Source organism: Equus asinus, chromosome 21 (assembly GCF_041296235.1).
Source record: "Equus asinus isolate D_3611 breed Donkey chromosome 21, EquAss-T2T_v2, whole genome shotgun sequence".
Classification (NCBI taxonomy): domain Eukaryota; kingdom Metazoa; phylum Chordata; class Mammalia; order Perissodactyla; family Equidae; genus Equus; species Equus asinus.
In genome coordinates, this window is record NC_091810.1 from 38351226 (window position 1) to 38368406 (window position 17181).

Sequence of the window (17181 nt, forward strand, 5' to 3'; positions counted from 1 at the left end):
GCCAAGCGGTGCCATGCCCGCACCCGGGATCCGAACCGGTGAACCCCGGGCCACCAAGAAGCAAAACGTGCACTTAACCACTGCGCCACCAGGCCGGCCCCACATTTTTGTGGCTTTTCTGGTCTTCTTCCTGTAGTTGATTTCTAGTTTCATACCTTGTGGTCAGAAAAGACGCGTGGTATTATTTCGATCTTCTTAAATTTATTGAGACTTGTTTTGTGGCCTAATACATGATCAATCCTGGAGAATGTTCCATGTGCATTTGAAAAGAATGTGTATTCTGTGGTTTTTGGATGGAATGTTCTGTATATATCTACTAAGTCCATCTGGTCTAATGTGTCCTTTAAGGCCAGTGTTTCCTTATTGATCTTCTGTTTGGATGATCTATCTATTGGTGTAAGTGGAGTGTTCAAGTCCCCTACTATTATCGTGTTAACTGTCTATTTCTCCTTTTATGTCTGTTAATAATTGCTGTATATATGTAAGTGCTCCTATGTTGCGTGCATAGATATTTACAAGTGTTATATATTCTTGTTGGATTCTTCCCTTTATCATTATGTGGTGCTCATCTTTGTCTCTTGTTACAGTTGTTGTTTTAAAGTCTGTCTTGTCTGATATAAGTATTGCTACCCCTGCTTTCTTTTCTTTGCCATTTACATGGAATATCTTTTTCTATCCTTTCACTTTCAGTTTGTGGGTGTCTTTAGGTCTGAAGTGTGTCTCTTGTATGCAGCATATACATGGGTCTTGTTTTTTTATCCAGTTGGCCACCCTATGGCATTTGATTGGAGCATTTAGTCCATTGATGTTTAAAGTAGCTGTTGATAAATATGTATTTATTTCCATTTCATTACTTTTTTTTTCTGGGTGTTTTAGTAGTTCTTCTCTGTTCCTTTCTTTTTCTCTTGCTCTCTTCCCTTCTGGTTTGATGGCTACCTTTAGTAATATGTTTGATTTCTTTTGTCTTACTTTTTTGCTTGCTTATTATAGGTTTCTGATTTGTGATTACCATAAGGATCCTATTTAATATTCTATGTATACAACAGTCTATATTGAGTTGATAGACTCTTTAGCTTGATCTCTTTCTAAAAGTTCTACTTTTTCACTCCCCTCCTCCCACATTTTACGTTTTTCAAATCATATATAGTCTCTTGTTTAGTGTGTGTCTATCCATTACCCTCTTATCATTGAAAGAGGTGATTTTAGTACATTTGTCTTTTAACCTTCATATTATCTTCACAGGTAGTTGATCTGCTACCTTTACTATATTTTTACCTTACAAGTGATTTTATTGCCTTTTTTTTGTTGTTTTTGTTTTGTTTTTTTGATAATTTTTTTTTTAAATCTCTATTGTGGTCATTGCTTTCCCACTTACATAAGTCCCTTCAGCATTTCTTGTAGAACTGGTTTCTTGGTGATAAACTCCTTTAATTTTTGCTTGTCTGGGAAGCTCTTTATCTCTCCTTCCATTCTGAATGACAGCCTTGATGGATAGAGTATTCTTGGCTGTAGGTTTTTTCCTTTTAGCACTTTAAATACATTGTGCCATTCTCTTCTCACCTGTAGGGTCTAGGTTGAGAAGTCTGCTGATAGCCTGATGGGCTTCCCTTTGTATGTCACTTGTGGCCTTTCTCTTGCTGCTTTTAGGATTCTCTCTTTATCTTTAATTTTGGACATTTTAGTTATAATATGTCTTGGTGTGGGCCTCTTTGGGCTTATCTTGTTTGGAGCTCTCTGTGCTTCTTGAACTTGGATGTCTGTTTCCTTCCTCAGATTAGGAAAATTTTCATCTAGTATTTCCTCGAATAAATTTTCTGCCCCTTTGTCTCTCTCTTCTCCTTCTGGGACACCTATAATCTGAATGTTAGCATGCTTGATATTGTCCCAGAGTTCCCTTAGACTGTTCTCATTCTGTCTAATTCTTTTTTATTTTTCTGTTCTGCTTGGGTGATTTCCTCTAGTCTTTCATCTAGCTTGCTGATCCGTTCTTCTGCATCCTCTACTCTGCTATTGAGTCCCTCTAGTGAAGTTTTCATTTCCAGTATTGTATTCTTCATTTCTGATTGTTCTTTTTTTTTATGTCTTCCAGTTCTTTGCTGATGAGCTCACTGTGTTCATCCATTCTTCTCCCAATATCTGTGAGTATCCTCATATTGTGTTTGAACTCTTTGTTGAATAGGTTGCTTGTTTCTGTTTCATTTAGTCCTTTTTTGAGGTTTTGTCCTGTTCCCTTGCTTGGAAAGTATTCCTTTGTCTCCTCATTATGCCTCTTTCTCTGTTATCATTTCTATGTATTAGGTGAGTTGGCTATGTCTCCTGATCTTGGAGAAGTGGCCTTATGTATGAGATGCCTTATGAGGCCCAGCAGTGTGCTTCCCTCTTGTCACCAGTCCAGAAGATCCAGGAGTGACCCCTTTGTGGGCTACTTGTGTCCTTCTGCTGTGGCAGGGTTGATCCCACTGCAGGTACCCAGGGAGTCTAGTCTTTCCTTCCCTGGCCAGCTGTTTGTAAATCCGTTTTGGGGAACCTCAGCACCATTGGCTACACAGTCTATCAGCACACTCTTATTGCAGTTTTCCTCTTAATTGGGTTGATACCCAGTGTAGCTGGTTCCTAGGCTCAGGGGCTTACAGTTGCTATAGGCCTCAGGCCTACAAGGCTGTTGTCAGTTCTGTTAGGAATGCAGCTGAGTGGGGCTGGCCCTAGGCACAGGAGCACTCAATTGATTCAGGCTTTGGAAGGTGGGCCTGATCCTTTTTGTGCCTATTTGTGAAGCACAGGTCTTCTGCCGCTGAAAAGCCTCACCCCTCATAGGACCACACACACCATCAACACAGTCCTGGTCTGTGCACACTTCTCAACCCCCTGGAGCATACCCCGACGCCACACTGCAGATGCCCCCACCTCTCCACCACTGCCCCCTACAGTTCACCTGGTCCTCACACAGGCCCTGCCCCACAGAGGCAGACACCCTTGCCTGCCTGTAGAGGATCAAGGCACCCAGTCAGTGCAGGCTGAAAAGTAGCCTGAGGGCTTGCTGTTAGGTGGGGCCAGTCCCTAGGGCGGATTGCCTGCCCTGGCTTAACTGGATTAAATCTGTGCTCTAGTGGGCGTGGCAGACCCCTGGGCTAACAGGCCAAGGGATGAACTTCAATGGCGTCGACAGGGGTCTGTGTCAGCATGCCTGGACCAGGTCAGAACAATGGCCCCCACCAAAGTCTCAGTCTCCGGAGAGGTCTCTCCTCTCACCAAGATGCCCCCAGAGCCCACCAGGTGAGTCTCGTTTCACCAAAGGATTGTCAGCCTTCTCTCTGGTGATTTTAGGTTGCTGCGATGAGTGAGTTTGTTCGTGGGCTCTTTAAGACCCGAGTCTTTTCGGCTTTCGGCTGATAGCTTCTCTGGGGGTATCCTTGCTGCAGTTAATAGCCAGCAAAGCCAGACGGTAAGACCCCCGTCCCACTTGGGCTGAGTCTGAAGGATGCTTATAGCAGTGTCAGCCCCCACTCTGGACCTCACTCCTCCAGGGAGGGCTGCATACCTTAGGGTGGCTCCTGGCTGGCCAGCTGAGAAGCTCCGCTTCTCTCAAAGGTGGCTGTTTTCCTCCCTACCAGGAATTTCTGCCTCTTCTGCCTTAGTCAGGACTGACCCTTGTTGTGGGGGTTCTTTTTATCCACTTTTCAGTTTTTAACCGGGGTAATTTTTCCAAAAATAGTTGTAACCTGGTTGTGTTCATGGGAGGAGATGAGTTCAGAGTCTCCTTACGATGCCATCTTGACGAGATCTCTATGTAGTGTTTTTATTTGTTCTTTTTCTCTTTGCATTTTATTTTAGGTCACATCTATTAGGCTATCTTCAAGTTCGCTGATTCTAATAAGTATATTACATTGTGGTTGTATTTTGCATTTACTTATTGGCTAATAATATCAAACATGTTTTTATGTGTTCACTTGCCATCTTTGTATCTTCTTTGATGAAGTATCTGTTCACCTATTTTGCCTATATTTAACATTGGATTGTTTCTTATTAAGTGGCAGGAAATAAAGAGAAATCAAGATAACTAGATTTTTAGCTTGACTATCTGAGTAGATGCTACTGCTATTTACTTAGATAGCAGAATACTGGAGAAGGTGAGGGGAAAAATCAGCGTTGTGCTTTTGTCATGTTAAGTTTAGGATCCTTATTAAACGTACAAATGGAGATGTTAAATATCAGTTGGCTATTAATCTGGAGTTCAGGGTATGGGTTGGGACTAGAGACGTACATTGGTAGTTACTGGCATATAACAAATACAGTTATGCACTGCTTAATGATGGGGATATGTTGAGAAATGTGTCATTAGGCGATTTCGTCGTTGTGTGAACATCCTAGAGTGTACTTATACAAACCTAGACGGTATAGCCTGCTACACACCTGGGCTATATGGTACTAATCTTATGGGACCACTGTCGTATGTGCAGTCCTTCATTGACGAAACATTGTTATGCGGTACATGACTGTATTTATTCCATGGGATTGGGTGGAAATACCTGGGGACAGAGGCTATAAATGGAGAAAAAGGGGTCTACTTTAACAGAAGCCTGGTGCATAAACAACATTTAGAGGTTGAAGATATGAAGTGAATCCAACAATGGAGACTTGAGAAATAGCAGATATTGAGGTAGGAGAAAAATCCTACTTTCAAACCCTGAGTAATTTTACTCTCCAGAAGTAATTAAGAGAACCACATTTCTCAGACCCCAGATCATTCTCAGAACTTTCTTTACCAATGAGGTAAGAGAAACATCACAAGAGAGTCACAGAAACAAAGAGATGTTTCAACTTCTAAACTTTATTTGTGTTTTTGCTAAGTAGCTAGGCCTGACCATTTTATCAATCATCCATCATTACTATCTCCCTCTGTGATTTATTTTCCTTTTTTGCCCTTTTACCTAATGTAATATTAACTATTATTTATGTATTTGTTGTCTAATGTAAGTTCCATGAAGTCAAGGACTTTATTTTGTTAAGTAGTTTATTTGTCTATAGCACTTAGAACACCTCCTGGTACATAGTAGTTGCTGTGTAAATATTTATTGAGTTTAAATGAAGAAAGAGGTGTGATCAATTCCTGACAAATTAGCGGAGTTGAAGGTAGAGAACAAAGTATTTGGAGAACTTGATAAGGGCTGTGGGATGATGATGATGGAACCCCAACTTACATAGGCTGGGGGACTGGAAGAAAGGATTGGATTTTGTGACTGTAGACAATTCTCTTAAGAAATTTTATAGTCAGAGGGAAACACCAAAATGAGATAGTAGTCAAAGGAATCTTGGCATCAAGAGAAGGTTTTTCCAAGCTGGTGATAATAGAGCATATTTGTATACCAAAATGAAAGATTCAATAGAGAAAGTATCTATTTCAAGTGAGAGGAGGGCTAATTGCACAAATGAAATCCTTGAGAGGACGAGAAGGCATGGGCCACTGGCAAGTCATGGAAGATGGAAGGTTGGCCTTACCTAGGAGCAAGGGTACTTCTGTTATAACAAAGAGAAGGTAAAGATTTTGAATTACATATGCAGAGAAGTTGGTAAGATTTTAGTTGACTTTTGCCTGACTTATTAGGATAGGGCAGCCCTAAGTGCTTTATTTAAGTGTTCCTATGTAAACACCTTACCCAGTTGTCAGTGAAGGTGTCTAGTATACCATGAAGTTCTGGAGACTGTCTGTATTTCTATTGGGACTGTTTTTGCAGTAAACAAAGCCATGCCTTTCACTGCGTTTGAGTTTTATAAATAGGAAGAGAATATGATAGGGCTGCTAACAACAGGCTACAGCTACTGCCAACTGAGTGGCCATAGTCCACTTGCTCTGGTGTACACTAGAGACATGGCTTACCTATGAATCTAACTCAGAAGAATTTTAGAACTCTGAACAAAAGGGGAACTCTTGAGGGAGATGGGGGTGGGCTCAGCTGCTGCACCATTTTATGTTTTCCTCAGTACTGTTCAGAATGTGAGGGAATATTTAGTCCCAAATCCTTTTGAGAATAGCAAGGAACTCCTTTATCATTTTTTAAAAACCTTGGATAATTTTTTTTTTATGGTGAAGAAGATTGGCCCTGAGCTAACATCTGTTGCCAGTCTTCCTTTTTTTGCTTGAGGAAGATTGCCACTGAACTGACATGTGTGCCAGTCCTCCTCTAGTTTGTATATGGGACACTGTCACAACATGGCTTGATGAGTGGTGTGTAGGTCCATGCCGGGATATGAACCTGAGAACCCCGGGCTGCCAAAGCGGAGTGCACAAACTTAACCACCATGCCACTGGGCTGGCCCAGCCTTGGATAATTTTTAGAAGCCAAGGGATGGTTTTGGAACTATACAGCCTGGCTGCTCACATGCATGAACCTACATGAGGCATTTAAGAAATACAACCAAGGAGGCAAATAGGAAATGCTTTGTCTAGTAGAGAATATTTGTTTATTGGTATGGTGAAAACTTATATATAAAAAATCCTGTTGGGATATTCTGATGCAAAGCCCAGTTCATATATTCTTAAGCAATGTGAGAATTTTGTCCTAACAAAAGACATCTTAATAAATGACAAATATTAATAAGTTCGGTTTAAGTTCACATGATTATTGTACATCTTTCCATAAAAAATGATCTTTTTCATACCTAGTATCCTATTATAGCCCATCCCATATTATTTTTTTAAATGATCAATTTTGAAACATTTACAGGATTCATGAGTCATGAAAATGTTAAATATTGGAATATATATTTTAATTTATTGTTAAAACACCAAAAGCTCTAAGATAATAACCATAATTTATTTATTTGAATTATTTCTTCCTGCAACATCAATAAAGCTTTAGCAGAAGAAACAGATGATCTTATTTATATAGTTGTATACTCTGAAATAATGTACTTTATAGAATTTAAGAATCTGTTACAGACACAGGAAATGTCTCTAATTTGTGGCCACTTCTTTACAGTACCATAGTGAGTAGCTAAAAAGGCCAGGTATGTCTAGGGTGAGGGAAGATGATGGTTGATAACGACAGGTATATATTGAAAGGAGTGAGAGATAGAGAAGATAAAAATCAGCTGAGGAAAAGGGAATTATCACTGTTTATATTAGTTTATAGGGTTTGGGAGTTGAGAGGGCACTATAGCTAGTGATAGAAGCAACATTCATCTTTTTCATGGTACTATGCAGTGTTAGGCACTTGTTTGACATTCACCAATACTATGAAGTCTTATGTTTCACTTTCCTGAAATTATGGCAACTTTTTCTTTTAAATGAACTTTCTTGGAATACACTGAAATTTAAACCATTAGAGAGAAATATTCAAGCTTTGGGACATTGTAAATATTTGTCCATTCCCTGCTTCTGCCACTCTTGTTTCTGGACAGTAGGATATATGGGTTGCTATCACTGTGCACCTTTATCCCCGTCCACCATCCTTGGATCTAATTTGACATAGTGAGCTTCCTCATCAGTGAAAGAAATTTCTCAGTATTACTATTTAGTTGGGCAAGCTAATGTAGTTAACTTTTTGTTTCATGATTGGCAAAAGGTCTACTTAAGCAATTTAAAAAAATTAAGCAAGATTATAGGATACTTATAATAGCTAATATTAATTGACTATCCCAAGAACTTTGTATGCATCATCTCATTCACTCCTCACAGCAGTCCTAGGAGGTAAACATTCGTTTCTCAAAATTTACAGATGAGGACAGTGGCGCTTAGAGAAGTGAGGTAACTTGCCCCAAATCACCCAATAAGTTACTGGGCAATTTTGCCCAGTGAAGTGACAGAATTGACTGGAAACCTTGGCTGTTTGACTCCATAGTTGTCATTCTTTAACATTTTTTCTCTTATGGGAAAATGCTTTCTAAGTTTCAGTAACAAATTTAATATAGAATAAACAGAATTTTGTGAGCACAGTCTGTACTCTAGGGAACGTCAGTGGTTACAGGTTTTACCTGTTTGCTCACGCTGGTGCACAATTGTCTTAACTCTTTCCTAAAAATCACCTCTACTACAGTGCCAAGTAAATATTTTTTTAATAAACTGAAGAACTAATTTTTAAGATTAAATTATAATCTTTGCCTCTTCTGACTTGAAATGCTTCTGCCAACAACTTTACATTCTGTACAGAATAAAACTAACATGTGACCTGTGGTAGTCATTTAGCAAATCCTTATGAAAGGACTTTTAACACAATGATAAAGATATCTACAATTTAGAATGTTCTCCTAAGATTTGCAAGGTCCATTGGCTATTGCCACAAAGCCTGACTTTACACTTTGCCGAAGAGTGTGGGGAAGGGAAGATAATTAGTTTATAGGCCAGTAACTATAAAAGTTGAATGATTTCAAATTACCACAAATCAGATAAAGTTAATTTCCTCCTTTTCAATTTTTAAGCAACATAATATAAAATTGTTAGATTCAGATAAACTGCTGGTCTAATTATTTTCCCAGCCAAACTTCGTAATCACAAAAACCAATTTTATCTTGTCAGTTCTCAACTTCAAGTTCCTATCTTCTAGTGCCTTTATGCTGTTCCACCAACACAGGCAGAAGTATAAAGCCAATATCTTTAATCCTGTCTCTGAATCCAGGCACGGTTAGCAGTGACTTGTTTCTAAATCTTAAAGTTCTTAACAGTCTAAATTAATTGTAAGAAAATGGAGTTTTGGAAAATAGAGATTTTGTACTTTTGTTTCTTTGCCCCCCTTCTTGGCAGCAGAAATGAAGCTCCCTTGTCTAGAGTTATATCCTGGACAGTAAAAGCCATGGAGTAGAGAATTGATTTGTTAATTATTTTGAACGGTCGTAACTGCTGCTTCATGGAGCCATCTTGGGTGAACTTAGAAGTAATTATGAATGTGGGACCCCCTTTGCCCCATGCTGGCTTCCTAGGATTTTAACGATGGAAGACTGGTATAAATACTTCTGCTGCTCTTGGTTGTTGGTTTACCAGCCTGAGATGGAAAATTGTCTCAAAATTCTTATGCAAGTGTTCATAGGATCCAGGCAGGTTATTTAAATGATTGACGATGGGCAGACATAAGGTGATGGGAAAGTTGTAGACTGGTGAACTGGAGAGTATATGTCACCTACAAGGGGCAATGGCTGCTCCTCCCCAGCTTGTTCTTGCCATGTGAGAGTGTGAGGCTGGTGTAACACTGCCTACATATTTGAAAGGAGCTTGAGGGGGCCGGCCCACTCGTACGGCGGTTAAGTGCGCACGTTCCACTTTGGCGGCCCGGGGTTTGCCAATTCGGCTCCCAGGTGCGGACATGGCACCACTTGGCACGCCACACTGTGGTAGGCATCCCACACATAGAGTAAAGGAAGATGGGCATGGATGTTAGCTCAGGGCCAGTCTTCTTCAGCAAAAAGAGGAGGATTGGCAGCAGTTAGCTCAGGGCTAATCTTCTTCAAAAAAGGAGCTTGAGATCTGAATCTTAATGTAAAAGTTTTCACTTTTTAGATTTTGGTAACTAACACAAATTTTTTAAATTGTGGGTCAACTAAAATATATCTGTGGACTGATACAATCTGCAGGCCGTAAATCTGTGACATCTGATGTACTCCACTATACAGAGTATTGAGTCCCCATGGGTGTAATTTGAAGAAGACTATGGTTATATCATCAGAGAGATTCATTCTTTTGTGCTGGAATTGGTCTGTCTTCCAGATACCACTGGAAAAGATTAGTATATTATTTCTTAAATTCCCTGTTAGGGAAAATGAAATATCAGCTCTTTCTCTCTATGAAAAGACAAAATTGAGGCCCTGTTAGTAAGAGTTGAGCACCTGATGAGGTCACTAAAAGTTCAGAGAGAATGGTGGACCAAAGCTGCCAAGTTTGGGACCTGTGTACCCATTTGGAAATGTCAAAATTTCTTTTAGGGGCCGACCCTGTTGCCTAGTGGTTAAACTTGGTGCGCTCTGCTTCGGCAGGCCTGGGTTTGTGGGTTCGGATCCTAGGTGTGGACCTACACCACTCATCAGCCATGCTGTGACAGCAACCCACATATAAAATAGAGGGCAATTGGCACAGATGTTAGCTGAGGGCTAATCTTCCTCAAGCAAAAACAGAGGAAGATTGGCAACAGATGAGATGTTAGCTCAGGGCAAATCTTCCTCAGCAAAAAAAAAAAAGAAGAAGAAGAAGAAGAAGAAGAAGAAGAAGAAGTAGTTTCTTCTAAGTAGAAACAATTGTGGTGATTGTATGTATATTTCATAGATTCTCCAAAAGTCTTGCCAGGATATATCCTTCATCCTACACAGTAAATATTAAGGGGGAGAAGTTGCTACAAATCTAGTTAATATACTGCATAAAACAGTAATTCTGCTTATAATTTGGTAGCAGATTCATAAAGCAAATAAAGTTTGATTCAACATGTAGGTAAAACTTTGTCATTATTTATTCTTTAAAGGAGGAAGAATTAAGAAAAGACACTTCTTTTTCATTTTCTGCTTGTGTAAAGAGACTCCTAACATTCATTTTACTACCATGAAAACTAAGATGAAGGGTTAGTGGGGATAAATGTGATCTGTTAAGGGAGACTAATAACCTGATTTTATCGTATATAGATATTTTCATAGAAATGCTCAGCACTAAAGAATACATCAAAAACCATACTTTATTTTATGTATAGCAATACAATTTACATATTAAATAACACTATAATAGAATGATTTGATATAGTTTTAAACAGAAGAAAAAAGGGAAAAATTTCAGGTTACAAAACCCCTCCCCCCGAACAAATTAAAAAAACACCCACTTTTTCCAAATGGGTCAATGCAACGAATGTGTTCAGTGACTAATTATGTCTAATTCCTATTGCACAAATGGTCAATGGAATTAAAAAAGAAAACCCAACTTTCACAATCACTGCCTCAAAGAAATAACACGTTGGATTCTTTTGGAATGCAAAGATGGTTCTTGCTACTTCAGTACACAAAGTTGAATTCACATATCCACCACGCACAAAAAAAAAGAAAAAAAGCTATGACGGAGTTGAAACTAGAAAAAAATTAGCTTTATATGAAAATATAAAATTCTATGATTATATACCATAGATACAAAGTTCCCAGAAGATGCTTATCCAAGCAACAAAATATTTACAGTTTTAATGATTTTAGCTATTTCAAAATGAAGTGAAAGAAACATGAATCAACATGAAGGCTGAGTGTTTTAGAAACAATGGCTGCTTGCTAGTTTCAAATGTCCTAACAAAAAAGGAGTCACTACCCCAAATGTTGGAGAGTTGCGACATTTTATAAAATCGGCCGTCTCCTTTTCTGGAGATGTTTATTTCTTAAAACTCAAGATAGTTTTCTTGAAATTAATTATCCTCTGTAGAAAATGCTTCCCTTTGCAAATATTTAACAAAAATACTAAAAACAGTTTAATAGCTAAGACAAAGTAGAGGCCAAATATCATTATTACAATTCCTTCTATTGGTAGCATGCCTTCTTCCTAGAGATAAGTAAAGCCAATATTGTATGTTAAATAGCAACTAAGGGAAAGCGCAAAGGGGTAAGTGAAATTACAGCTGTTTAAAAAAAAAAGGAAAAAAGCAGGCATTTTCCCTTCATATAAAAATTCACTGGCGCCATTTGAACATAAACTTTAGAACATAGGAGTCGAAAATGCATTTTCCAGTATACTGCTAAATTCTTAAACTATATTTTGATTATTATGTCTTAAATTATGATGAGTTTGGGTTTCCTTTTCTTATTTTTTTGCTTAGAATTAGTAATATGTATCTTTGGTAAATTGGTATCTATATTTTAATTTTTAAATACAGTATATATGCATTTAAGAAAAAATTCATAACAAGGCAGTTGTGCTGTGTCATTATAAAATAATTAAGGTTATTTGTTGATTTTAATATGTCACTCTGGGCTAAAAACTCCAACAGCCAGACCTGGAACACCATAACCTTTTCTGACCTTGCTGGACTCTTCAACTTGAACTAGACTCTAAGAGCTGCAAGGCATACAAAGTAGGAACACCAATTCAGTGAACCTCATTCTTCTTGAAATTCAGAAGTTAACTTTTTTATATAAAGAAGATATTGCGGCTTTGGGATGTAAGAAAGAGTTCTCCTGATGGCAATAAGGTTATCTTTTCTCTAATGTCCAGCACGGCCACTTGGTCTGATCATTGCAATTCAGTTTTGTATGATGTGTGCATTCTGTTTACCTAGAGCTAAATCCATATACCCGAAAACTTTATTTTTATAAAATAGCACACATAAATTTGCAATAGCTAGTTCCTTTCCCCCTGAGTGCAAGCGATAATAACCTTGTTATGTAGTTAAGCAATGTGCTTACATCTCAAAGAAAACACCATCTTTGAAATTCTCTGCCTCTGGAAAGATGCAAGCATATTTTTGCCAATAACAAATGAAGAATAGTGAAGATACACTCTCTGGTGAAAGTGAGGAACTGCTGGATATAACTATCCTCAGTGAAGTGTGTTTGGACCACTTTGGCAAGATGGGCAAGTAGCAATTGCTCATAGTTCAGTGGGTCAGGATTTGTAAACTTTGGTTCAAGCCCCCTATAGACACACAGTTGCTCACAGAGAACTTCTAAATCATCCTTATAACGTTTCTATTCTATTTACTAGCTATCTCTTTTATGATGATTCTGATACCCATGTAAGAGATGGTCACAGAATTATGTTGGAGGGTATACATTTTCATGAATTGAGCCCTCTGTAAACAGCATAGAAGAGAATACTCGCTATGTGTCTTCTAACCAATGTTTACTTTCATTAAGAAAAAATTACTGAGGGACCATGAACCCCAACTGGAACATTACTTCTGAAAGTCAAGTCCACTGTGTCAACTACTGCAAAGAGTTAGCTCATATCAATACTCTATACGACTAAAGACACCTACTTAATTGACTAAAATGATCTCGCTTTTGCCACGATCTGAAACCTTTCCCTTCCTGATTTTCCTCAGCCTTCTGGCAGTTGTAGTGTTCCTACGTTCAAGATTTTTTTCTTAAGTGTTAGGTAGAGCTTTTTTTGTGTCACCTCTGATGGGAGCAGAGGGCTGTGAAGGTGTCTGTCTATATCATCTAGCACATAAAATTTAGCAAACTTTGTTCACTTGCACACCTTTTCTCAAGCCTAGCCTACATAATTCGTGAACAGCAAACTGTTCTGTGTTGCTGAATCTATGTGATGAAAAGATGAGGTGAACCCTGGCAAGTTATGTAGTTCATTAAAACTCCATTGACCTGGCCCGTGCATTGGAACTCCTGGACTTGGCCTGTAGCCTCTCTTTATCAGCTTTGGTCCTTCAGCACCACTCTGACAAACTTCAGAGAAAGCCACCTCAATCTCAGTGCTGATTGTCATTAATGTTTTAACGCCTGCCCAGATAGTATGATAGTAGCCAGTGTGGGCTCTTTGTTGACATTTATTGGCATAAAAAGTAACCAAAACCCTTTTCTTCCTAACAGGCCCAGTTCTGGTGATGATTTCACTTTGGACAGAAGTTGTCGCTCAAAAGCAAATACGCAATAGACAAAGCAGAGCTCAGTAAGTAGCCTATTTTTCTAACTAACTGAAATTTCTTATTAATGATTCTAATTTTCCCATTATGTACTGTAGGGTGAATATGGCTCTGGAGGCTAGACCAAATAACTTCCTTGGGCTCTGAGTAATGATTATCAGCCTCTTTTACTGAAGTGTATCTGTTCTTGAGGCTAAACTACACAAAAGCATACAAAGCCATCTCTCTCTTTTAAAACTATTTGAAAATGTCAATATTGTCTTTTATTCAAGATTCTAATTTTCTCTCTCCAAATCAGATTTATCCATGTGTGGGAGTCTAGATAGGCCCAAGACTTTTGCTAATACAGTATTTTCAATTTAATCCTAAGTAGAAGAAGGTATGTAATTATGAGATTTATCATGAAACATTTGGCAAAAAAGGAAAGAAAAGAATGTTAACTATATAGGTAGTTTTTATTAGACTGCTATACGAGTAATAGGGATATTTTAGAGGACTAGCTTCAAAATTACACACCTGCAAAAATTTTCATTATTCCACCTGCCGTGAGGTATGGCATTATAAACCAAGAAGCACTAATGGAGAGTCACTAAAGGGTTTCATAACTGAGTTGTGTAAAATATTGCCATCTCTCTATTGTAAAAGATAGCCCTGATTTTAGGTGTAGCTATTTTAGAGAGTCAAAATGGAAATAACACACACCATCCACATAGCTACTGTGAAAACTGTAATACAGAGATATCCTTTATTTTGACACAATTGGGCATTTTTTTAAGCTATGAATATAACTTTGTAACTAATAAGTGATGTTCACATGAAGCAACTCTTAAGCCTTCTAATTTCGTTGTGGATATCTTCACCATCATAAATCGAACTGTTTCAAGGCCATGAAGTTGATAGACCTTCTTAATAGCTCCCAATAATCTGCTATTCTTTAAAAGAAAACAATGCTCATCCACTCCATTAAAATATAGAAGGCATACAGTATTGAACAGTGCCTAAAAAAAATAGGAGGACTGAGGAAAAGTACAGCATTGCCTGCTAGTAGAATGCAACTGCTTTAGCAATAATAATAATTAAAAATCAAGATTCACTGTCATAACAAAGACCTTCACTGTACTGAACTAAAAAGTAGCATGTATGTTGTCATGGAATGTCACATCGGGGTTTGCTTTAGTATTAGATTATAGGCAGTAACACTGATCATATAGTGCAAACTAGGTAAAATTGCGTTTCACTGTGTGAAATGAACAGAGGTGCAAATGCTCAGTAGGATACCATTAAGACATAAAATGGCAAAAAATAAATATCAAAACTTTTATCAGTGTACAAAAGTAACTGGGTTATTGTATAACCTAGAGTCTGGCAAAAAAGGCCTCAAAAAAGTTCTCAGTCTTCAGAAGTTTTACAAATTAAGTGCCCTTTCAGGATTCCAATCACACTAGAGATTCCATACTCTCGGCAGGGTCTGATTCATCTGCGATTAGAACAGCACCATTTTTGTCCACTGTCATGGGACCATTTCCATTTTCTTTAGTGCTGACCAAGCTGAGCATTGCTTTATAGACAAACTGGTATTGTTCCTGAAAAACAAGAGGAAGACAGTTTGAGCCAAAGAACAGCACTGGCATTTCACCTAAGGTGGAAATAGCAATTAAAAATGTAATGGTGAAAAACATACTAGAGACACAGGAATATCCATTTATGCTCTCTAAGGTGCTTTTTAAAAAATAACTTGAACCCTTTATAATCAAGGTCTACACCTTCTTCATATCCTTTTGATCTCTGTTAGCTTGGAACTAATTCTCACTATTGACAGTGCATTAAGATAACAGAATATCCATATCTTAAAACAGAGAATAGTATACTCTAGAAAGCAGAGTTCCTTAGTTTCAGCACTACTGACATTTTGGGCTAGATAATTCTTTGTTGTGGAGGGCCGTCTTGTGCATTACAGGATGTTTAGCACCATCTGTGGGCTCTACTCACTAGATGTGAGAACACCTCTTTCTATCCCCACAAAACTCTCTAGACATTCCCAAATATCCCCTGGGAGGCAAAATCAGCCCTAGTTGAGAAGCACTGCTCTAAAGTGTGAGCCTGAGTCATAACTGGTATGTTTCACAAATAAGCAAAGTACTTACAATGTCTGTGAATACTCCAGGCCTCATAAGATTGATCATTTTTGCCACCTGAAAAACATCCACAGCGTTCTCGTTCTCCAGTTGCTGGGACAGGGTGGTAAGGGCACACAACATTCCTGCTGAAACTGCTCCATACCTTGGGAAGGAAAAAAAATGCTATTTCAGATTTACTAAGGGACTGAATATTTTGGAATGAAATTACCATCACATATTTTCATGGAAGCTAAGTAAACTGTATTGATATCTATTCTAGAACACAAAGACGAGTGAAATGCTGGACAGGGGAGAGATTTGGAGGCTAGCATAAAGGTAACATTTGTTTATGAATGTAAATCTCCCAAACTGGTTTATCAGATGCTTAGCTTGACATCTCACATGAAATGAGAGGTTCAAAATTAGACTTGGGATGGCTACGGAAGACCTGATGTTGAGGACAAGCAGGCTGGTATAACAGGAAAAAGAGTTTGAGACCCTTAACAAGAGGCCATTGGACAAGTAGAAAGTGGGGAAAGGCTCTGAAAAAATTCTTTTTAACAATCCCAAACAGCTACATTGAACTTACAAAATATGAATAGAAATGGAAATATATGGCTCAAATGCAGTCAGAGAATTTTCAAAATGAGCTTCATATTAAGAAATTATTTTTGGCACTGAAGCGGAACTTTCCAAATGACAGCACCTTCTATAAAATTCTTGGAAAAATATAGTTCTCTGTGCTTCACACACACACAAAAAGATTAGAACGGTAGTAGCCTTTTTCATCAGGCCAAGTTGCCAACTTCATTTTCCCCACATAGTTTTCATATTAGTGCTGAGAAAACAGATGGATTAAATGACCTGTTCAAGGTGGGTTACTGATTGGTGGTAGAAAGGAGACTAGAATTTAGAAGCCCTGTGCCCACTGTTCTGTTAAGAAACTATTAAATATGTAGTTTCTGAATTTATTCTTAGATGAAATTAAAACATTACAGATGTTTTACTTCTTTAATATAAGTAAGACCAAAGTCCCCCTAACCACCACCCCAACTTTAGAGGTAAACTATCTAGGGGTAAAATATTGTTACACATTTAGGTGCAGCCTTCCAGACTTAGGTATATCAGTACATATCAATCCAGCTCATTATTTCCTCTGCTGCATGCATACCGGACTTACTCATTTCCCTATGGATGGACAAACGTTGTATCTTGTGCACATGAGCAGAGACACCCGGAGTAGAAGAGCTAGGTCACAGGCATGCGTATTTTTAATTTTAAAGATACTGCCATATTTCTCTCCCAAGTGGTTGCTCCCTGTTTATACTTCTCCCAGCATAAGAATACTTGTTTCTCCTCACCATTTTAAACTGTAAACACTTCTACCAATCCGATGGGTGAAAAATTCTATTTTACTGTTGTTTTAATTGCATTTCCTTGTTTACCAGAAAAGTTAAATATCTTTTTGTTTATCGACCATCATTTTATTTCCTTTTCTGAAATTGCCTGTTAATATACTTGGC

At 38.2% G+C, this 17181-nt stretch overlaps 1 protein-coding gene across 4 annotated transcripts in view; it reads right to left on the reverse strand.

Annotated features, from left to right (window-relative positions):
• Positions 1 to 10628: 10628 nt before the first annotated feature.
• The window catches only part of PTPRG (protein tyrosine phosphatase receptor type G), a 680787-nt gene continuing 674234 nt past the window's right edge, over positions 10629 to 17181 (reverse strand). For all 4 annotated transcript variants that reach the window (XM_014868697.3, XM_070493516.1, XM_014868696.3 and 1 more), the window contains 2 exons: positions 15686 to 15821; positions 10629 to 15124 (listed from right to left, as the gene is read on the reverse strand). In XM_014868697.3, coding sequence (XP_014724183.2) covers positions 14978 to 15124; positions 15686 to 15821 — 283 coding nt within the window. In that variant the 3' untranslated portion in view covers positions 10629 to 14977. The remainder of the gene's footprint in view (positions 15125 to 15685; positions 15822 to 17181) is intronic.